Source organism: Acipenser ruthenus, chromosome 3, assembly GCF_902713425.1.
Source record: "Acipenser ruthenus chromosome 3, fAciRut3.2 maternal haplotype, whole genome shotgun sequence".
NCBI classification, from domain to species: domain Eukaryota; kingdom Metazoa; phylum Chordata; class Actinopteri; order Acipenseriformes; family Acipenseridae; genus Acipenser; species Acipenser ruthenus.
This window is the reverse complement of record NC_081191.1, coordinates 16,125,793-16,150,147: the sequence shown is the minus strand read 5'-3', so window position 1 is coordinate 16,150,147 and position 24,355 is coordinate 16,125,793. Positions and strand designations below refer to the sequence as shown.

The following is a 24,355-nucleotide window of genomic DNA, read 5'->3' as shown; positions in this document are numbered from 1 at the left end:
GTTTATTTTGTTATAATTCTGTATTTTTCATTAACTAGTTTTCAGTGATCCTTCAGACTGACGGATCACCAGCACCAAGCATGCCCAGTGTGGGGAGAGATAATTAAGAAACCTGCCAAACCTGCTGCTACAGAAACTTTTATTGATAATTCAATTAAAAGATCTGAAACTATACAGTAGTAGCAATGGTTGGGTTTTGTGCTCAGGCTAGCACATTTTAAGTATGTGACAAAATCAAAAGATATCTCTGTGGGCATATTGCCACCGCCTAATACAATTAGCTCTCCTCATTTAAGTTCACCTTTTCAATGGTGTTTATCCAAGGATATCACATGATGTTTTTAATTGACTACCTCAAAATGTAGCCACATGCCAACTGTTTCAGCAGCACATGAATAAATGGGGTGTCAATAAAGGCGTTTTTGGCCCAGAGCTGGGTATTTGTTTCGTCACGGTAATCATCCTTTTATTGATCAAACAAATCATTAATCTCTGCTGTATCAAATATCGTATCAGTTAACAATATGGAACACATTTCTTGCAAGTCTCTTGTCAATTAGTAGAGGACAATATACACATCATAGAAAATAATCACTTGATGCCTTTCTACACATTGCCCTAGAAACCTGTCCGGAAAACCCAATTACAACATTATCATCTGTGTTGTAAAAGTAAATCAGTTTATCCAGATTCAATGTTGAAGCCAGGTTGCCTAGTCAGTTTTAGTACAGTGGGAATATTTTCAACCATTAACTGAGATTTCATTTTTCCTTTGGCTGTAAAAATGAGTCCTACTCACTATGCCAAGTATCATGCAAAATGAACAGGCAAGAGTCTTGCTTATCAAATGTGCAATATGATTGTGCAGTCAAGGATGCATTTTTCTGACTATTTAAATGTGAGAGCTACTTGGTATGCAACTTTCATAATTGAGTTTCCATAATTTAAGTCACAAAGACCTTGTTATGATGAACACCACACACAGTAAGATATTCTGTCCAAATACTCATTTTCTTATCAGAAATATGTTCTTCACTTTTTGACCTCTCATCATCAAATGGGAAACAGTAGCAATAGTAATGTAGTGTGGCTAACTGCACAGGAGATCCCACCCACCATCTCCAACATAAGCAACCAAAACCCAATAAAAAGACAGGAGCACAAATTGTGGCAGTAAATTGCAATAGATGAGCAATTTTAGTGGAGTGCATGGCTTTAAATGTATGCCTCCCAATGTTGTAGACCTCTAACTAAAGATTTCTAGGAAAGTGGTACCAAATACAAATGATATGCCAGTATTATCAAGTTGCTCAATTTATTTAAACAAATCAACTTAGAAATATCATTGCATTTAACAAACCTTTAAAACACGTAAAACATACTTGTTTGCCATGTTCCAGAACAGGTATAAATACATCCGCTTAAATTTAGTCATAATTATTAATTAGGAAAAGAAAACAAGATATAGTTAATAAGGCAGGTTTTCTGAAGCTTACACAAGATTACTCCCATGCCGTACACTTTGACAATGAAAGTAGTTACAGGACACTTGACAGTGCAACACATCAGTACCGTAGCTACAGATCTTGCATATTGATTCCCTCTCTCATAGCATTTAAAACCTCAGAATGAATATTCTGCATATAGCAACAGGTATAACCTTAGATTGGTGTTGGTGGTTATGGTCCATATCAGAAGCATGTAAGTTTGGTAAAGGCTATTTACAGTGTACATGTCATAACATGTACTGGGTTAAAAAAGAAAAACCTGCCAATTCATTTTAATGTATCGCACAGTGTCCATCAATTTTCAATCAATTCCAACTGCCTTTTAATTCATATTGAGCTGGAGATACCACCCCCCCCCCCCCAAATTATGTAATGAAAATTCTTATACAAAAAAATGAAAAGCACAAACAAAAAAACCCACTACTTACAGTGAAGCTGTCTAAATGCATACACTACATCCTACAGGTTAAGGCAATAGAATTGAATCTCTGATACTGTGTTTGACCTGGACTACATGGATTAAAGCTGTCCATAAAGACTTTCTTATTTTATTAAATTGCCCCACCCACAAAAAAAAAAAAAAAAAAAAAACACACACACATATTGCACTAGATAAACAGCAAAGCTTCCTTCAAGCCAACAACAGAATGAAAGGCTTACATTCTAAAATGTTCTTGTGAATAAAAATCACCACTAAAAGAAATGTATATTCTACAGCAGACCCACCGTATTCTTAATCAAACAGGCCTTTCTTAATTTACATATGGCTTGGCTTTTTCCATGGCTATGGGTTTTTACAAAAATTATAAAGCAAACATTAAACTAGACCATCTTATCAATGAAATGGACCAGGTTGGTGGGAAGGGAGAGGATATCTAAACTAAGTTCAGGGAAAAGCAAAATGATTAGTGTAACCACTAGAAAAACAGGCAGTAAATCAGTAATGTGTTGTTTAGTTCAGCAACCAAGCACTATACATAGCCAGTTACTAGATGCTGGCTATACATTTAGCCATTTGCATTCAGAAGCATTAGTTTCTGGAATACACCCTGGGTGGCATGTATTGTCAAACCAGGTGCAATATGTCACCCAATGCCTAAATGGTGCAGAACTGTCCTTCCTTGACATTATATGCATAAAAAAACATTTCTAGCTCTGTGGCCAGCTGTATCTCAAATGAATGAGATTAACAATGTAAATCTAAATGTATCCAATTATTCATCCTTTCTTATGCCACAAATATATATCTTCTGCTTTCAAAGTGTTTTGCCACATTGCAGCATTGTTTAGTTGCGATTATATATCGACTTGCTTTTATTTGCAATTAAGCTAGTCACGACCATATCTCTTCAGTTTTGATTTTCAAAAAACGTACAGTCAACATTTGTATAAAATGCTGTACACTCAAATTATTGCATAAACATGAATTTCTTCAAAATCATTTTGCATATTATTAAACTTAAACCTAGTTAAAACTCATGTTTCCCTTCTTGCTTTCTTCTTCTTTTGAACTTGCTTTGGTGACTCCCAGTTTTCTTCAGATTTTGCTGAAAAAAAAAAGTCAAAACAAAGTAGTAACATTTATACATATTTAATACACATACTTTAAATAATAATAATAATAATAATAAAACCCTAACAAAAAGCACTGGCCCATGGACTTCAATTTTGACTCCTTTTGCAAATCTAAAATCAGAATGTTACACACACACACACACTATATATATATATATATATATATATATATATATATATATATATATATATATACACACACATATATATACACACACACACATATATATATATATATATATATATATATATATATATATATATATATATATAAACAATAGGATAATTTGTAGGATCACACCTGTATTTGGTATGAATTAAAATAAATAAATAAATAAATTAAATAATGTTCTGATTTTTTTTTTTTTTTTAAATAAATGAGTGTTCCAGTATACACAATGGAGCAATTAACAGAACACATGCTATTTTTCATTCACTTTGCTGGATAAAGTAGAATACAGAAGCAGTTTAAGTCTAGCCGATTGTGAAGGTAGCGAAGGAGTGTTGAACCATTACAGATGCACATAAATCAGGAGAAGTTGGAAAAACACACATCTGTTAATAGTCTGGGCTTTGTGCCATTTCCTCCAAAACCATAAAATCGCATAAATATAACCTACTGTTTGTTTAACGACATACAGCATGTGGGTGAAAAGGCCCCTGGGAAAAATTCATGTGCAGTAACTTCTGTTTTGAGTTCCATAACAGAAGCTCTGGGGTTGTACATGCTCTCAGATGCATTCTGAGCCATTTTGGACCACTTTCAGAATCAAATTTGAACTGGTCTTTGTAGAAAAAGAAAGCAAAGAAATTTCTGAGTTTCCAACTTGTCATTTTACCAGATGGATCAACCTGATAAATCTCACGAGGCTACTTAACAAACATAGTTTTTGAAATGTTACTGATCAAACCTTTTACATGCATGCCCAATTCACATATTAATTTTATAAAACCTCAGCTGCAAAATTCATATACAATCTCTGCTTCACTGAATCAGATGTTGTAAATACAGCGTTCATACAGTTTTTCTGATACAAATTGAGGACTTTGACAATTTAAGACCTAATTTAATAACTAACCAACTGTAAAAAATAAAGCTTTTGCATGAACAGTTTATTTAACTGTAATAACAAAAATCTAAAATTATACTTTCAGAGCTTAGATAAGCTGTGCCCTATGGGTTAGATGCCTATGGTCTCAATCAAGTTACAGTTCAACAGGAGAAAAATATACTAAAAGGTCACAAAAATCAATTATGTGCAAAAACATTTCAGTTTTTCATGATAAATATAAACTGCATGTTTAAGGGAGCCCGGTACTTTAAAAATACCTTAAGTACTGCCTTCTCATGTACTGCCTTATTTACATACATCTCATACACTGGAACCTCTGCTTCTGTCGTGTTACAATAACTAATGTATAGTGAAATGAAATCAGACACCTACTGCTGTATGTTGTAAATCACATGCTCTATCTTAACATATTTCTTGCCAGAATATTTTTTTTTTTTACCATACAAATAGGGAGTCTTGTTAATATCCGTCATTTGCATTCTGAACAGCATTGAGCACCAGTTTTAAATACATTTGAGTCTGAAACATGACCGATACATTGTATTGTGAGGCTTGAGATCACTACTCACTCTGTGAAAGTGGAGGCACGTTGCTTTGTTTAGTAGTGGAAACAGGAGGTTCTGGCTCCGGTAGCCTCTGTGGCACTTGTGAAGTGATATTCTTAGAAGTACTGTCCAATGCAGTTACAGGTGGCTCTGTCATGACTGGGACTGGTCGCTCCATCTTCAGCTAAAATAAAAAAAATTAAAATCAAAGAAAGCTTTAAAATACATGAATATACAAGCCGCATCATAAATATTCAATATATACAGTAAATCACTTGGCCTTTGAAAATTCCATTTACATTTAATAGAGCGTACCTGTTCCCAGAATTTACTTATAAAGCGGATTGTCTGTGCTGTTAGGGAGAACTTCTAAGTCAATAACACTAATCACTTAAGTAGTACAAATTGAAATTTACCTCAACCTTAACTGGTTCGCTAGCACGTGTAGCCTCTTCAGGCAAAGCCATTTCTGGCTCAGAGTTGGCCACCTCTAATTCAGACGAAGGCACCTTTTCTGGCTCCCCAGTTTCCTTAAGAAAATGAATGACAGAATTTAATTAAAAATGTTATATCGTTAAAAGTTTGCAATTGCTTAGATACTATATGCTCCTCAATCTTTGTAGGGACTACATATATTGTAACGTGACTTTTATAATTGATTTATGTGGAGGCATCACACATTCAAGGACCCAGTATCAAAAGGTCCTCACCAACAAATGTACATTTTCCTGTCCATGTAAAATTGTTCAGGAGGAAAACGTATATATATTTAAACAGTTTCTAGAAAACAAACTGCAATAATTGAAAAAATATTTTGACTTAATTTAAATAGTAATGAAAATCACCATGGGATGTATCTGGCTGCTGTTGCTTGGAAATATTTCCAATGGGCAGGACAAAATACTCTTTTAGACACATACTTAAATATTTGTTACCTGGACAGGAGCACTGTCATCTTCTCCTTGCTGCTTCTTTTTCTTTTTCTTCTTTTTTGATTTTCCACTTGCAGCAGCAGCAGCAGAGTCCACCTTTTTTTTCTCATCATCCGATACCTAAATTCATAAAAATACCTTTATAAGCTCACTCGTACTGCTATGACCAAAGACAAACTTCCTTTCAAGGGAAGGTCTTTATCAAGCCATTTGTCTAAAATAGAGTGTCTGCTGTTTGCACATTTCTCTTGTTTTCACTTCTGTCTAAGCTTCTATTTATATAGTCAAAAGTACATACTCTAACAGCTAAATGAAATTCAAAAGAAAAAAAGCAGACCAAACTCAGATTTCAGTGGTGTTCATTATTAGTACTGAAAAACTCCTGGTCTAGAAAGGACAAGTGCAAGAGCATTGACAGAGTAAGCAATTTATATATTTCTGCTAGGGTCCATAAAACAGGGTCCTGACAGTTTGCTTATAAACAGGAGCTGCGTTTTGCATGCAGGCAAAACACCCGAGCACAAAGCCAGACATGCTATTAAGACATCAATGTTGTTTCTATGAATTTCAAAGAAAAGGGATTGCATAACCAAACACTGGTGCACCATGGTAATGCAAACAGTTCATGTCAGTAGTCTAAAAATATAGTCTTAACAAGTGAGCTCTCAGGCCACAGCTACATTTCCCATCACAGAGAATACAGCAATGCCTACTGACTTTGATGTAGAAAGAATATAACAAACTAAACAGGTTGAATTTAAGAGATCCTCTGTTGACTCATTCTGCATAACCGTGAAATCCAGAAGAGAGTAGCACACAAGGACAGGTCATGTCGAGAAGAATGGCAGGGGAGCTGCTCCCTGCTAAAATGCTTTGGATATAATCCAACATTGCAAAGACACATAAGAAGTACTGTCTGATGAAATACAGCAGTAAACCATCATTCATCACAACTGATTTAGAGATAATCGGTTAGACAACTATATTATACCCCCCACCGGTAACATAAACAGCCCATAGATGAACCACTAAACCAATTGTGCTGAAACTGCAAAAGACATTCTTTAGCGCAAGTAAATGCATCATAATCTGAAGCATATGCAGACTACCTGTTGCACTTACATATTTTACATAAATCTAGAGAACCCCTTATCCAATCGCCTTTTACAGCCCTTGTATGAAGAATAAAATCAATCCCCATATGATATAATATATATATATAAAACAAATTAATGCATTTACCCTTCACATGCGATTTCTGACTGTCACCAGTTTTCTGATACAAAGCCTGTCTCTTCAATGTTACAATGTGTTCTTTATCCGTCACAGCCTGTTTTTTTTTTTTTTTATCGCATGCCAAATCAGTGTCTTGATTGTGCAGTTACACTGCGCTTCCTCCAATTTCCCATGATGAAAATGCAGCAAAAACAAAGCGAACGAGACAAGCTACGGTAATGTAAAAAAGTTAATTATTAGAACAGTTTTAGATACTGTGATGCATTTATTTTAAATCTGTGATCTTGGGCTCCCAAGTAGCGCATCCAGTAAAAGCACTCGCTAGAGTGCAGGATGCGCTCTATAGCCTGGACGTCGCCGGTTCGAGTCCAGGCTATTCCACAGCCGACCGTGGATGGGAGCTCCCAGGGGGCGGCGCTCAATTGGCCAAGCGTCGTCCGGGGGGAGGGAGGGTTAGGTCGGCCAGGGTGTCCTCGGCTCACCGCGCACCAGCGGCCCCTGTAGTCTGGCTGGGCGCCTGCGGGCTTGCCTGTAAGCTGCCCAGAGCTGCGTTGTCCTCCGACGCTGTAGCTCTGAGGCGGCTGCACGGTGAGTCTGCAGAGTGTAAAGAAGCGGACGGCTGACGGCACACGCTTCGGAGGACAGCATGTGTTCATCTTCGCCCCTCCCGAGTCAGCGCAGGGGTGGTAGCGGTGAGCTGAGCCTAAAAATAATTGGGGATTTCAAATTGGGGAGAAAATAATAAAAAAAAACGAATTGGCAACGACTAAATTTAAAAAAGAAAAAAATCTTGATCTTGAGTTGCTTTTGTGCATTTTCCTTTGCAAGTGAACTGTGACATTAGGGCCTTATCGAGCACTATATTCTGCAATTTTGAATAATGACTTTGGCTACTGTTTTAATTCTGGAAACTGCTGTATGTAATCTTTTGCTTAATTGCATCGCCTTTTACGTTTCACACAGTTCTGTGCATGGGTAACACTTTTATCTCATTTTGCTGTTGGGTCATTAATGGGGAATTTGACATACTGCTACATTACGTACCGGAATTAAAAGTGATGTAGCGTTGAGCTGTAACCTCTTCTCTCAACTCTCACACCGTCAGATTCCGCTTCTCTCTTTCAGACTCATCTCCACCCCTCCTCCCAGTTGCTCACTCATTGGTCCAACACTCCCTATCTCTGACTGGTCATGTCAGACCTACTCCCACCCCCCTCAGTGATGCACTAACACACAGGCAGTCTCAGCTCTCAGTGACACAAGTACCAAAACATACAGAGAACGCCAAGAGATCTGAACAAGAATAACACAGTTTACAAAGACACACTTACAGATTACTCCCATCCCCTTCCCCAGTCCATAATCATGTCCATTCCTACACTGTCTTGCAAATCAGTGTCCCCCGTTACAGTATGTACTGTATTAGTCCACCTGTCATCTCTTTTGGCAAGTGATATTTTCAGAATCATATCGTTCTGAATTAATACTTCTGTTGAAAATATAGTACTGTACCAACAAAACCAACTACTGGGGCAGCAGTGTGGAGTAGTGGTTAGGGCTCTGGACTCTTGACCGGAGGGTCGTGGGTTCAATCCCAGGTGTGGGACACTGCTGCTGTACCCTTCAGCAAGGTACTTTACCTAGATTGCTCCAGTAAAAAAAGCCAACTGTATAAATGGGTAATTGTATGTAAAAATAATTTGTAAAAAATAATGTAATTGTATGTAAAAATAATGTAAATCTTTAACAATTGTAAGTCGCCCTGGATAAGGGCGTCTGCTAAGAAATAAATAATAATAATAATAACTACAGTACATCTACATGAAAGCCTACTTATTTTAAAACACAGTCCTTTTAGATATGGATTTTTGCTTTCCCTGAAAATTAATAAGGGTTAGAACAGGCCAAAATGAAATAAACAGATATGCGTCATACTCGTTTAACCATCACTGAAGTCATAATTTTATTTTGTCACGTTTTGTGCAGCCTGTTAAATGCTGCATGGCTGGGCTTTACTAAGTAACCACATGATAGAATTATTTTCCAGTGCAACTAATAATCATCTCGGCTGATAAACTGACATTTTGTGCAGCCTGTCAAATGCTATGTGGGCGGTTAACAGGATACAGTTCAGTTACAAAACACAATGTCAACATAAAAAAAACCAAAGTGCAACGCTTATTGATAGCTCTCAATCGACAATTCATGCCTATTTTAGATACACAAACTGTTTTGTTCCAGTTAATGATACAAAACATATCTGTCCTTTAGTAAACTATATGCATTTAGTTAAATATAAAGAAAGACTACATGTACAGTACTCTTTAAACACTGCTCTTTAATTGAGTTAGTTTTCTTTCTTTTTTTCTCGCACTCGTAATGTGCGGTCATAAACAAACGTGAAACCTGGTTTATATCATGACCCACTTTATATCACGAATTATGCCTGCACGAGCAATCATGATAAAGTGGGTTCATCTGTATTTATTTTTTTGTCCTCGACTACAATGTTTTAGGCAAAATAGCTACAATGTCGTGGAAAATATTGATTTATCAGAGACAATACATTTGGAATGAGTGAGCATTCATTTAAGCCCACTAGAAGTTTATTCTTTGTTAGTTAACACCCGCGCATGTATATACTTTGAACATGCTGCATACACACAATGTTAAATTTGTAATTGTACAACAAATGATATATAAATACGATACATGACTTTCACCTCCATTTCTTCTTGCCTTTACTCAAATATATAATGCATGCTACAGTCATAATGTAAAGTCCGGATATTATAAGCGATTGATCTACCACTGTAACATTCATCCTCGTGAGAAGCAGATCCCAAGGAAAACCTTTACTGTGGAGGAGATTATCAGAGTGTCTGACAAATAAAGTGATAGTAAAATGCAAGGCTTCAACAAGCCAAACACATCAGCAAACTTTTCAGCATTTGAGAAACATGTATTTTTGGAACTGATAAATTAACATTTTGGTCACAGTTTAGAAGATAAAATGAACAGAATGTTTTAGTAAAGAAAAGGGAAGATGTCTGGGTTGAGTTCAGTGAAAAGTTCAATGGATCTCTTGGAATTAAATTAAAAAGTGATGTAAATCAACTCAAAAGGCTTTTGGAAAAACTTTTAAGCCAAGTAAAACTTATGCAAGACTTTATTTAGCTTTAATTATTAAGTTTTAGAATGTGGGGGTATACGAGTCAGATGCCTGTGTGTCAAAGTTGCATTTTTTTTATTTTTGTGCATGCAGTGGATGTAGGTCATGGTGCATACTTGTACATACAGTACTTTTTTGACAGGTGACTGTCATACACCCGATTGCCTAAATAAATTATGTTACGCTTAATATGGATGCCATTAGCTTCATCACACAAATACATTTTAAAAGGCTCCTTGTGCTCACCTTCTCAATTTCTATAGCTGGCCCCTCAGGCTGAGGAGGTGGCGAGGCTTTCTGGTCGTCCCAGTTTCCCCACTCTTCAGCAGGAGCATTCCAGTCAGAGCTGGGATCTACTGTTGAAAGTCCATCTTAAACACAGAACATTATTTAAAGTTATTGGTATTAACTTCATTATTTTTTAACCTGTGAAATGAGAGTTTACAATTATAAAATAAACAAACTGTTAGGTAATTTACTGCTTGACTAATATTCTTTACAAATCGATTTGAGGCTCGTGTCAGGGTGCAAAATGATATTACAAGCACAAATTTTTTTTTTTACATTTTATGACCCAGCTTACAGAAAAAAAAGCTAAATAAATACTAAAGAAAACGGTTCTAAGCCTACTCTCCAATCTGATCAATTCTTCACACGCTGAAAATAATACCAACACACCAGGGGCAAGTCCAGTTACAAACCCGTCTTGACACCAAGCAATCCCTCAGTTTGTGTATGTTATACCATATGGAATGTAGAACAAATCTGAAGTGGTCACTGAAATCTACTGGATATTGAAACAAGAAACAACTTGGTTTAAATCCTAGGTCAGCGTTCATAAAAATGCTTCTCGGTATTAAATAAATAAATAAAACAATTTCATTCATAAGTAAATCATTAGTATAAATGAATGCTATAACAATTATAAGCCTGGTTCGAGTTATTGATCAGTTCAGAATACCTCACCAGATGTATAGCAAATGATAGAACTGCTAACAATTCAATATCATACCATCATTTGATGAAACATTTGTCTAATAATTTGTAATTCGGATTTCAAGAAGTGTCAATAATTTTTTGGTTTCTAGACTACTTACTTGTGCCAGACCACTGATCGTCAATTTTTGCTTGGCTGCTTTCCAGCTGCAGATCAGCAATTGTAGTCCAAGGATCTGCTTCTCCAGTACCTAAAGCAATACAAAACACACACATCAGTCAGAAATAAATAAGGAAAATACATTTATTTATATCCATTACAGTAACAGTTTTGAAAGTGGATGCTGGTACAGTATATATTGACCTTTAATAATAATAATAATAATAATAATAATAATAAAACTCAGGCATTAAAAGAGGGTTTCCAAGATCCACCTATTTAAATGAAATAGCCCACCTAGTGGCCCAATTTTAAAACTACATTAATAAATAAAACAATTGAATAAAACATAATTAATAAAAACAACAGATTACATCTTTACACATTTTCTAAAACATTATTTTAGAAGAGTTTCTACATGTATAAATAAAAGTTAGCTATTTAATGGTTTTCAGTAAGCTCCTGGACCTTCGTTCCATTTGACGTCCTATCAATTTCTGGTTGTTTTAAATGTACTCTTATTGCAGAAAGTTATTGGTGGTAAATGACAACACGATAACTATATGGCCACTCAATTAAAATAAAAAAGGACCAATGTAATATAACATGAGTCAGGCTTCAAGGAAAAGGAAAAAAAAAGGCACACATTTGAGTCTTGTTGACCTTCTGATTTGCTTTTTACAAGTTTTGTAACAATAGAAAACGTTTTCCTTCACAAAAACAGTGCAAATTCCATTTTGGTGTAAAAGACATTTATAAAATCTGGCCCAGTATCCTTAACTAGTTGACTTTTTGTTCAAAGGGAATTGAACAAATTAAATGTAGTTCTACAATGGAGCCCATTTTGCTTTCAAAAAGAATACATTCCAGTTCTGCTACTTGTTGGTGATAGTGCTGGTATAATGGAACAGTGTTTGTTAATTTATCCAAGACTTTGTAAATCACAACACTATTACATAAGCTTGCCATTATGTGCCAACACAGTACTGCTTCATCACAATGTACGTCCTACTTGTTAAACACAATCTGCCATTATAATGAACAGAGTTTCATCACAACAGCAAGGAGGTTCCTTGAGGGCTAAACTTGGGGCAACTGTGGATTTATCTTGCTACATCTATTTGTAAATTATATAATTTAATACAATGCAATTTCTTTTTCTAGCACCCTTCAAGCCATGGCATCCCAGAACACTAAACAGAGTTAAAAACAAAACAAGCTTATATATAAAATATACTCCAGTTACAACCAATTATATTAAAGCACATTAAAAAAAAAGTATGGTTTTCAACTTAGACTTAAAATAATCCAATATTTCAACCTGCCTTATGGTAACTGGAACAGAGTTCCATAACAGCTAAAAGCTCCAGTTGATTTAAGATGGCTTTTTGGAACAACTAAAAGGTCTGAATTGTTTCAGTCTCAAAGAACGAAAAGGAATATACAGAGTTAAAATGTTTTAAACAGTTGAACCAAATGCTCTTCACACCCAAATGGTTTTATAAATGTTCTGTTGTATTAATGTGTGTGTATTGTTTGAAAGATACCCAAGTCCCTATCTGGACGGATGTGTCACAGATGTTTATTCATCAGGTATAAAGTGCATTTTTAAATCAGAAATCCTAAAACACTTTAATAGTGATTAGTGTATTTATAATTATTTATAATTAATTTAAAAAAAAAGTGTTTCTAGTCAATATTAAAAACATAATCCCCCTCAGAAAAGAGAAGTACCAATAGAGTAGGAAGTTGGATTCATCCTTCCATCCACTGCACTCCAAGTACTTGAGTAAAACAGAATGACATGTCTTACAAATCCCCCCTTTCCAAAATGTTTTATCAATTAAGAATGGTAAGGCTTATATCCTACAAGCCACAACGAACTGAAATAGAAGGGTGTTTGACTAACACTGCAAATTACACCAATGTCACAAAGGATTAAGCTCATTAAAACTATTTAGCGAGTTTTTGGGGCAACGGTTTGTTGTAAAACCTCAGCACTATGAAGTCGTATACACATTTAGTTAATCCAATACGGAATTGAGAATTTATAATTGTAAAAAATATACATTACAGCCCCATTTAACATTTTTGCACCACACTAGAAGGAATAATCCAGATCTTGTTTCAGACGAATGAGGTGGTGTAAGGACTTCTGCTACTGGTAATCAATTATAACAACAATTTTATGAACTTAAATTACTACACTTATTTGCATATAAAGTGTACAAAGCCCTGACAGTTCAATAAGACAGTTGTTTTATACATCTGTGCTTCCTAATTTAAAACTACTAAAACAGAGATATTGAGCATCTTTTCTTTTATAGAAACAGAGTGCCATTTAAATAAGGATTTTTTTTTTTTTTTAGAACAAACATAATATTAATTCACTGTCTCCACTGCTTATATTAAACAAAACCGTGTATTCTTTCAAAACAATTTGGGCTTATCCAGATTACTACAAAGGTCTATTAACAGCCAAGACGTTTTTCTGTGCGATAGCACTTTTTTTTTTTTTTTAAATCACCAACCATACAAAAAGCTTTGCTTAAGAGACAAATCCCTTGTCATTCATTAGAGCTCCCGGATTAAAATTGCATTCATATTCCTTGGTAGCCCCATTACTTACTGGAATGGAGTTTACACCAAGCCATTTCAACAATCAAGGAGGATTATTCTTCACCCGTTATACATCTCTTGCTACTGCACGTTATCTTAATTTTTTTATATGATGTATAGGAGTTTAAGATGATATGTGGAAAGCCTGTCTGAGTACAGCTGGAAGACCTTGAGATTGAGACACTCGACTTCTTTTAATGAATGACAATTCTGTGGTAAATTCCTCTATCTTTTAGATGCAGGAGAGTGACATTTTGTGTGATTTGTGATTCCTATTTTAATAACTGATAAGGCTGGGATTTTGTCATGGAAATTTGCACTAAAAAGCACGGTGCAGTCACGGTAAATTTGTTCAAAATCAAAGAGGAAGAGGGAAATGGTGTGTTAAGTCACAGTGATGAAAATTCAATGTTTTTCTTTTTTTTTCTTTTAAATACAATATAAAGTACCTACATAAACATAAAATTAGTCTGATTATAGCAGTAGGAAAAAGGGAAAATTAATCAATATTTATTTATTTATTATGGTTTTCACAACATCAGGTTCAAGTTGTAATCCTGTAAATCGGTAAGCTTCACAGCATATACAACTATAAACAAAAATGTTCATTTTACATAACCGTCGGTGGGTTTCTACAGGACAGCAAACAAAAACTATAGGTTTTACACCTTTAAAAAATAACGCTTGAAGTTGAAAGTGTGCATCTGTTGCTTCTGCTGTGGTACAGTTTGCATTTATTTTACGTTTTGTTTGTTTGTTTGTTTACATATTATTCTGATACAACACACTGTACATTTGATGCCTTTCTGGAACGCCGGTCATCCCAAAGTACATTGTATGCAGAAAATGATTACAGCAAGCTTTGGGAATCTCGTTTCCATGTTTTTGCAGAACTGGTAAATGTTGCATTTCATTTCACTGACAATTTCGTAGTAAACACGATATTCACGCTGTGCTACACAGTTGTCTTAAAACAGTAGAATGGCCTCAAACACTTCTCTCTCAGCTATACAGAGATACTTCGCTTGATTTGGGTCAAAGACCCGACAGCCATTGAAAAATGATAGCAAGGCGACATTTGCGGAGCTGTTTCTGAAGGACCCCTAAACTGGTTACTAAGCAACCCACCTCAGAGCTTTGTGTGTCAGTTAAAATGCCACAATAAAAACGGTCACTGAAATACAGAATTATTTAAGAACCATTAATTCATTAAACAAATTAAACAGGAAAACACACACATGGTAGTGAAATAATACTTCATAAATGTTCAGGGAGTATGCATCATTTACTTATTTAATAAAAATCGTAGCATTATACCCCTTCGACGTAGCGCCGTAGCAGAACCTGCAAAATAGTAGATGCTACGACCAAATCGTAGCAGTTGGCATCTCTGTGTACCCCATACATTTTACTCTAACACTTAATCATTTGGAAATATTGAAAAAAACACACAAAAAAATATATATTCATAAAGTTTGACTATCAGTTCATCACCTCAGGTCATGCTTAAAAAGCTCTACCCAACCCTCATCCTAGTGGTACCTTCTAGTTCCAGACCCCAAGCCAGCTCTGGGTTTCTTTTAGCAGCAGCTTTTGTGATTGCTGTCCAGGTCTCGCCGTCTCCTCCGGACATCTGAGTGGGAAGTTTCATAGCCATGTCATTCCATCCGCCTCCATTCACTGCAGGGGCTTCATTCCAGCTGGCTGACACTGCAAAAAGAATAAAACAGCAACCTAACAGTTAATGAAGAGTCCAATGGAGTCGATTCAAAAAGCATTACCCTTTTTATGTTTGTTTTTCTAGTTCTGTAACACTGCCCACTTTTTTCTTTTGCAAAAGTTCTAATGCAGTTCTAATAAAGTTCTAACATCATTAATATCAATGTTTCCTGTTACAATGAAGTCCTAATTAAATCAATGTTACATGAGCTATTATCGTTGACTTTAAAAACTTCAAAAGTATTACAAGATGACATATGTAAAATCGATCAGTTATTTCACAATACAACTGGAACAACGGAAAGGTAATTGTTGCTTCTTCATATTAGGGTTGCAGCGATACACCGGTTATACCGATATAAACCGTGTTCATCTTGTGCCCTTTTGTATATCAATGATACTTTAAGACAGAACAAACAAACTCAGTTCCTCACAGGTTATTCTCTGCCCGATGTGCAAATTATCAAATCAGATGATTAACCGTAAATGTAGTGTGAAAATATTATTATTAATATATTTCATCTCTTACCCTGCGATATTATGGCCTCTCCTTTTCCTGGCTTCATACGAATAGGTTCCCCTAGGTAAAATAATTAAATTAAATATTTACCTGAAATTTGAACAAGTGCTTCTTCTGAAATATAGTTAACATGGTATAGTATTTCATGGAGAGCGTTAAATCAAATAGTCCATATCTCAAAACAATACAGGTTTTAAAAATAATCTGTTAGATAAGTTTACAGGAACAGTGATTACTAGTGTACTAATGCATGTATGTGTTAAAGGCAATGCCTTCTTAAAGCAATATAGCAAGTGTCAGACTTTCCCCAGTTATAAAATAAGAAAAAAATTGTGTGCAATATGGTTATGGTGGTTTATTTGCAGTGCACTTATATATGATAAAACTAAATTTTACCAGACCATAGCCATCCAGTTTAAAATTTCAATAAACCCCTTGAGAAGTAAGATCTTGGCTAAACAAACATGTTCCCACAACAAACAATTCACATGAGACCACAGTATGCTTCTAGTACACAGGTAATGGTATTTATAGAAATCACGTACATCATTTGGGACAGTTGCATTCCCCAAAAGCATGCCAAGAAATTTCCTAGGCAACACTTCATTTGTGTTATGCAAGAACAATTAAACTGTGTTCAGGGGTGTGCAATTCATATCGCTATTCAATTCACGTATTCTGAATACGTTACTAAATTTACTAGCAAATGTGTTCCAAACTGCACTGAAAGTAACATTTCCTTAAAGTATGTTATAAATTTGAGGTGAGGTCACAGGGAACATTGTGTATCTTGAAGAATTTAGTGAACTAGTCAAACTACAAGGATAGATCCGCCCCTGTTAATCACTACTTGATTGATTGTGTTCACTGTTAAATAAACCAAAATCCTGAAAGTTACATTCTACTTTTTTGTGACAGGGAAGGGGGCACGTAGATTTTTTTAAGAAGGACAAATAGATTTTTCTAGCATTTAGAATAATTTCTTTTATTCAAAAATTGCACACTCCGGTGTTAGTGTGAATCTATTGATCAAATAGCTGCATCATAATAAAATAAGCCTCTTACCTTTGATTTTCCGAAGACCAATTGGAAACGAGACAACTGATGAGGGGCGTTCCGTAGCAACAACTACTTGAGTTCCAGGAAGACTGGAATCTTCAGTCACTTTGTCTCGCCTGCGCTGCTGCTTCTTCTCCCGGTTACTAATTTTAGTTTCCCATGCACCTAGTCAGACAAAGATTAAGAATATACAAACAGGCACTTTCAGCACTGCTTGATAACTCTGATTCCTGGGGCCCGTTTCACAAGTGTCCTGCGATTGCGATGTGCTTGCGAGGACGCAGAGGTCGGCGCTGCGTGCATTTCATAAAGCACTTTGCAAGTGCCATCATTTGGGCTCTCTCATTTGCGATCTGCCATGAGTGAAATCACTAACTCGGTAATCAATTTAAGGCACAGTGACCTATTACGTAAATTCAATAATGAAAATGTTACAATTATTGAAATGGCTGGTCGACAAACACATTTTATTTGGCAAGTTTTCAGGAAGTTTTAGTCACGAAAAAAAAAAGTTGCAGATGATCACCGCTGCAGTAAACACTGTTGGGGAGGAGCAAATAACAGTAGCCGAAATAAGAAATAAACAGATAGATCTAGCAGGCAGAAATAAATTAAAAGGAGGGAGATAAAAAAGCTTTAAAGTTGACTGAGGAAAACTGAAATACCTCACTGTCGATAGAGATTTGGTGCTGCATAGAAGTGACAGGCTGTACTTTGAAGTTCTATACATATATATACATAAGAAAAGCACTTCTTCAGCTGTGTAAAAAAAGTAAACGCTGTGCAGCAAAAGTATTTAAAGAAAAAGTTTACTGATCTGTGTTTACTTTTCTTTCTACACAGCTGAAAACAAAAGGTATGTAGCCAGCTAAGCACACTTGCTACCTTGACACTTTAGTCTATTAGGGGGCATGCCTATGGTGAACTGTAGTCGAGATGAATTGAGGAAAGTGCTTTTTGTTTCTGTGATTTGGGGATCTGACGGGTTTCTTTTAGATAGTATTTATCTAGTGAGAAGGAGGCGCTTGTCACTATTTGTCAGTTGAGTTTGGTCCATTTTATTTATTTGTATCACATTTGTGTGTTATTTAACTTATTTATTGTACACATTTAATTTTGTATTATCTTTATTATTTACATAATTGCTGCACAGCATTGTCACCAGTTTAAAGCAAGGCAATCTGCCCAATAATGCTATTATCATACTGAATAAAATCTGTACTTTTGGTATACGATTGCATTTAATAAATAAACCGTGCATGTTTTCACAACTTTACCTTTCCTCAGTTACTGTTATTTTTCACCCACATAATTTGGGATTGCACATCATTAATTACATTTTGTAATTATTTAAAACCTTTTGTTAACAGTAGATCCAAAAACAAATTAAACACTTTTTGTATACTGCAATTATACCTTTATGAAACCCATTTGCTAATCATTGCAAATCGCTTTTGTGAAAACGGGCCCCTGATCATAAGCCACATCACTGGCATAATAAGAATCTGTTCTAATTTCTTGACTTTCACAAACAAAATTATCATCAACACACTGCTATCAAAATGCCATTTTATTTGTTTATTTTATATCATGTAGAACCCTCAACACTTGGTGTATACATTTTGTAATATATCAAGTTCCTGTCTGCATGTCTGAAGATACTATTCAAAACTATATCACTTATCCATGGAAAATCCCTACCCACTAATACCACGTTTCCATTAACCACATAACCCGGGTACGTGCTCGAGTTGCCCCACCCCACCTCTGTTTCCATGTTTTTTAATTACTCGAGTTGCCTCCCAATTCGGACGGGAGCCCGAATTATCTGGTCCAGTTTCACTTCTCGGGCTGGCCTGAATTCTAAAGTCTAAACTCAGGCTGGGAGGAAATGACATCACTAAATGTCAATCAAATGTTGTAGGGCCGGGAACATACTGTATAACGGGACATTTTGGCTGGTGTTAAATTCAGCGGACTTGCTACCTTGTGGGATTTTGACAGTTTTTGAATTGCTGTTTTTTTACTTCGCACATTCAGAAAGAAAACTGCATTGCATTTTCGCATTTATATTTTTAATTCCAAAAACATTAAAATAAATGTACACTTAATGAAACCTGTCTTCTGAAACAGTATCTTATTTACAGTAACTCGTTCTAGCATTTACAATGTCTCTGCAGCAACTTGGAGAACAACGAAGGCGGCTTTCTAATCAGTTACAGTATATAGCCCTTAATTTTAAGATACCAGTAAACTTTTATAATAAGCATTTGCTGTCTCTCAGTTTTAAAACTTTGCTATGGTTCATAACATAACACAGTGGAATGATCACAATATCATGTAATTGTAGCACAGTATTGCCAGGTGTGAAAACTTAAATATAAAGCTGAAATTAAAATGCTTTCATTTGCTTAGCAATAATTTCAAACTGGTTAATAGACTTGCAAGCACTGGTAAAATTAGCTCAATTTTTATATGGTGCAGAACTAAATTTATTTTAACATTTTGTTTTGTTTATGAACTTTACGCTACAAGCACTGTATGCAACAGTGTAAGTATTATTATAATACCATCTGCAGCGAATTCATGTCTACTCACAAGTACTTCTGTATTTCCTGCACAACTCGTGTGATAACTCTGGTAACTCGGAAAGCATGTTAGCGCCACATTTTTCATCAACTCGAGTTCTGAGAGAATTCAGGCCAATTCAAGAGCACTCGAGTCAGCTGTCCATGGAAACGAGGTATAATTGAATATACTTATTCCATACCATCCTCAGGTTCTTTTCCACCAGGAGAAGAGATATACAGTGCTGGTTTTACTTCTGCTTTTGTCTTCTTCTTGTTCTTCTTTGTTTGCTACGAAAGATTAAGAAAAAAAAATAGTAATCAAGAAATAGTACCAATGGGGAGTGTCTAGTAAGGTGATTCAAGATAATTTGACCCACACCCAGAAAGCAACAAGGACTCGCTGCAGAAAACAGAATGCACACCTGCAAAGTACGCTGCCAGTTATGAACTGCACATTAAAACCCAACATGTTTATAAAACATAGAAAACACACTGGTAATGAAAAACAGAGAAAAATGTACCCTATACGGTAGTGTAATACATACTAATGCAAACATTCACTCCAGCAAAGAGAGATTCCTTGTGAAAGACTTGCTGCATCTGCAGGTTCAGCTCATAACCTGACAGGAACAACTGGAGCTTCTAACTCATGGCTCTCTTAGGTTGATGTCAGTAAACTAGAAAGTTCATAGTAAAGCACAGTGTGATCTTGGTAAACCTTGCAGATAGTAAGCTCACCAATAAAAATAAAAATAAACAAACTTCAGTATATGGATAGCAGGGGATAGGTCTAGATGATACACAAATTAGGACAGTCTGACTAAGGGTTAGTTGAGTGGGGCTATTTACTGCAGTCAGCAATTCAATATTTACTCTTTACTGTTGTAATTTATTAAAACAAACAAACCTTCTCAGCCTTCATTTCTGATTGTTTCAAAATCTCATTGGTATCTTTTATATCATCTTCTTGCAGTTCAAGTATTGTGCGCCCATTCGATTGAGGTTTCTGTGGGTGGAAGTAATTATTAGGATGAACTACAAAGCATCCGGCAACATATTACTATTGTATATTTGACAGGTTTTATTATTTGGATAAGTAACTGCTCACTATGTGAAATGAGCAACTGGTCTTAAGATTTTGACTTGTATAGTGTTAGATCTTTGCTCTAAATGATAATTTTTAAAAGAAATAAAATCAATTCAGTCAAACTCCATGGACCCCCTCCCCCAAAAAAGTTCTCTAGTATAGACATTATATTTATGTTTTTAAATCAATGTCACTTTAGGGTAATTGCTGTACTATAAATGTACAATAAAGGCTAGGTACTGACCAATTATTGTAAATCTGTCAACAAGAAACAAAACAATACCACCACAACACCTTCATTTTGTGGTCTTTAACCATGTTTCATAATTGTCTCCAAAGCGACACGTAGTTGAAATTACAATAGTGATGTGGAATACCAGCACAATCCTCTGCATGTAGTAGTATTCAAACCCCTCTTCCATGGCAATGAAGAGGGGGTTTGAATACTACTACTAAAAGTGTCATTCTTTCACTTTTTTATAACGAATAAACATGCATTTAATTTCACTAAACTAAAAATGACTTAAGTCTGGAGTACAAAACCATTAAGTACTGTAATAAAAGCACCTCCTCTGTCCTGCTAGCACAACGCTATGGAATACCGGTCATATTTAGGCAAATGTATTGGTTTGTTAAAAACCCAGTATGAACATGCAAATCATTAAAATTACTTAATTTCCTAATAACGGTACCGGAATAGTAAATACAGATGTTTTGTGTCAGAAAAAAAAAGAAAGTCATATAGGCTTCTGCTTTTCGGTTAAGGCAAATGGTCCCATTGTTCCACCCTTATTTAAAGTAAGTTATAGGTCAAATGATTGGAAGACATTTAAATTTGGTTAAAGCTCAAAACGTCACTGAACAATGCACACACACTAAGATTATAAGTAGTTTTCTGGCGTTGTGGTACCGTATTTTAAAGCTTAATTTAAACGAATTAGTCAGCCTTACCTTTTCAACAGGTTTTTTCTTGTTCTTTTTCTTTTGTTCTGCTCCTTTTACACTCTTGGTTGCCGATGTTTTGGTGGCTTGGCTCCCGGAGTCGCTGGCTCTGTCACCCCGCTTTCTCCGTGAGCAAAGCCCGGCGCAGGCCGCGACCCACACGACCACGATCACTAGCAACCCGAGGAAGGCCGTCATCAACAGAACCCAGGACGGATATTGTTCGGGCTTCAGCCCTAGGTCCACTCCGAGTTTGGAGTGCAACAGGCCCAGTCCAGTGGACAGCAGCTCTCGCAGACGGCTAGCAATCACATCGGCCTGCTGAGCCGCTACGTCCTGCCACCTCGCTGCCATCTTAACACTGAAACCGACAGACACAGAGGGGGGAGAGCGATAGACACAAAAAAGGGGGGTGTGGGGGTCAATTTGACAGCATCCTCTTCAGAAGAACAAGACACAAGAATTAATAATATTCTAGAGACTGTAACAATAAATTAACCAAATACAAACTAAACTACTCTTTGTTGCACTTGTTCAACGCGTTTAAAATACGACCCTTTCCTCCTTTTAAAATGTGTGTCTGAAACTAAAGCCAAAGTTGTGCTGTGTTGGCTTCTGCGCTGCGATTGTTAATCGAGAGACGTGAGAAACCACTGTGGAGAAGCTGTGTTCAAACTCCCGTCTACAGATTAGTGCAACGTCATCATTAAAATGGAAGGGATGTGATTTAAAGGGGAATCCTGGGAAGGCTCGACTGAGGCTCTTGATGAAAACACAAGAAAGCGAAATTGAGGAAAGAGAGAGGACAAATGGCGTACAGAGTAGGCTTAAAAAAAAGTAATTGCCTGGGAGCTGCAGCCTCTGCTCTGAACAAACTTCAACCACACGTGCATTTAAGATCAGAGAAGTTTACATTTATCGTATTCATTTTAGACTTTTTCAACAGCTTAGCAGTATGTATGTATTATTATTAGAACATAAATTATATTGGAAGCATATATTTCCCCATCCTCACATGTTTTGTATCCGATGTGTCTTGCAACTTGCATTCAGATGTGACTCTCCTTGGCCCCCGCCTCAACATGTTTTATTCACTTCTCTTTTGAAACTTACTGTCCTCATATCGCTCAGCTTAGTTTTTCTCAGTACCTGTTTTCTTTATCTGTTACATAAATAACTGCATTAGAAATCAATCCAGCTTACATTTTTATAGTTTTTTTTTTTTTTTTTTTTTTTTTTTAAATGCCCGCTTCTAAACTCTGGCTAAAGCACCTAGCACACTATATTGTAGCGTTTCGCGGAAGAGGCAGAAAACAAGCACATGTTTCTCAGAGGACAGCTCAGCAACACAGATACAATGTACAGTTTAAATCTGAAAAGTGGTAGTTTGAATCTGAGGAGACAGTTTAAATTTGAAAAGTGACAGTTGGTCTGAGAGTTTGGAATCGATACAATGTTGTGCAGTGACAGAGCAGCCCCGCCCCTCCCCCACCCCCTCTGCTCTATAATATTATTCCCTGAACAGGTCAAGACTGCACGTTAGGAAACTGCACAAGCACAGAGTGCTGAGAGAGAGCCCAGAGACTGTCATTGCAGACTGCTCCCAGATTAGAGACAGGACTGTAACGACCAACCTGCTGTTCTATACAGAATATACCAGGGCCTGGCATGCAGCAATCCACATCAGAAAAGGAGGCACAGGTAAAGGCAGACAGATAATTACATATGAGGAATCTGACCATGGAAAAACAGTGCTTACAATTAATATATATCAGAATGGCATGATCATGGTACAGGGCAGTGAGGCCAGTCTGATGTGTTTCGAAGAAAAATTCCTGGCCCTATAAAATCTGGCAGAAACAGAAAAACCAAAAACAGAAAAAGAAAATAGTGAGGAAGCTGAGATCAACATCCCCTCAGCAGCAAGCATTGCCCCTGACAACACACAGACAACACTGAACAATGACAGCACAGCTCCAGGAGACACTGACCCCCTCGGCCCAGACCAGCCTCCGGAGCTCCATAGCATAGTCTCACATCTGAAGGAGAGCCTGTTCCTGATGGAGGCGGAGTTGGTGGAGCTCAGAGAGATGGTGCTGACCAAGCTCTCAGACAGCAAGCTCACATAGCACCTCAAAGACCAGCTCAGCCAGACGAGAAACAAGTACAAAGCCTGTCAGAGGGTTGCGGGCTGAGGTGAAGGAACTTCAGCAGGACAGGGAGACTCTGAGGAGGGAGCTGACAGGAATGAGAGAAGAGCTGCAGCGCAGAGAAAAGGGTGTACAGAGCCTGTGGGAGCAGCTGCACAAACACACAGCCCCTCACAGCAACACCACAGGAAACACAACAACCCAGCCGGCACCATCACACACACACCACAACACAAACAGCACCCCAGCCAGACACACCGACACACACACCACAACACAACAACCACACCAGCCAGACACACCGGCACACACCTACCATACACGGAAAGAAGACACAGACTCCCAGCGGGAACCTGACACCACACACGACACTCCCAACATGCAGACTGACCCAAACACAGCACCGTCCCCCTCAGAAAGACAGACTACAAGACAGCGCGACACAGAGGTAGTCCTGCTGATCGACTCCAACAGGAAGTACATTAACGAGCAGCGTTTCTTCCCTGGACGGAAGGTCTCAAAGATCTGGTGCCCGACGATGGAAAAGGCCCT

At 36.8% G+C, this 24,355-nt stretch overlaps 1 protein-coding gene across 2 annotated transcripts; it reads right to left on the bottom strand.

The window, feature by feature from the left end:
- Positions 1-1,290: 1,290 nt before the first annotated feature.
- Positions 1,291-22,445, bottom strand: LOC117394716 (protein LYRIC-like). 2 transcript variants are annotated; one of them, XM_059012612.1, is made up of 13 exons: positions 21,663-22,445; positions 20,532-20,630; positions 19,825-19,912; positions 17,061-17,219; positions 16,005-16,055; positions 15,299-15,466; positions 11,139-11,228; positions 10,288-10,412; positions 5,637-5,753; positions 5,118-5,231; positions 4,726-4,885; positions 3,704-3,868; positions 2,973-3,055 (listed from the first exon to the last, which is right to left on the bottom strand). In XM_059012612.1, the coding sequence occupies exons 1-12, from the start codon at positions 22,005-22,007 to the stop codon at positions 3,711-3,713; spliced, it is 1,674 nt and encodes a 557-aa protein (XP_058868595.1). In that variant the 5' UTR covers positions 22,008-22,445; the 3' UTR covers positions 2,973-3,055; positions 3,704-3,710. The 2 variants fall into 2 exon arrangements, with proteins under 2 accessions (XP_033849096.3, XP_058868595.1); XM_033993205.3 differs by lacking the exon at positions 3,704-3,868 and having other exon boundaries at positions 1,291-3,055; positions 21,663-22,422.
- Positions 22,446-24,355: the final 1,910 nt, after the last annotated feature.

Coding starts and splice junctions, on each gene's coding strand:
- LOC117394716 (XM_059012612.1), bottom strand. CDS start 22,007: ATGGCAGCGAGGTGGCAGGACGTAGCGGCTCAGCAGGCCGATGTGATT. Junction 20,631..21,662: donor AGAAAAAACCTGTTGAAAAG/GTAAGGCTGACT, acceptor TTCCACCCACAG/AAACCTCAATCGAATGGGCG. Junction 16,056..17,060: donor TGGTCTTCGGAAAATCAAAG/GTAAGAGGCTTA, acceptor TATTTTACCTAG/GGGAACCTATTCGTATGAAG.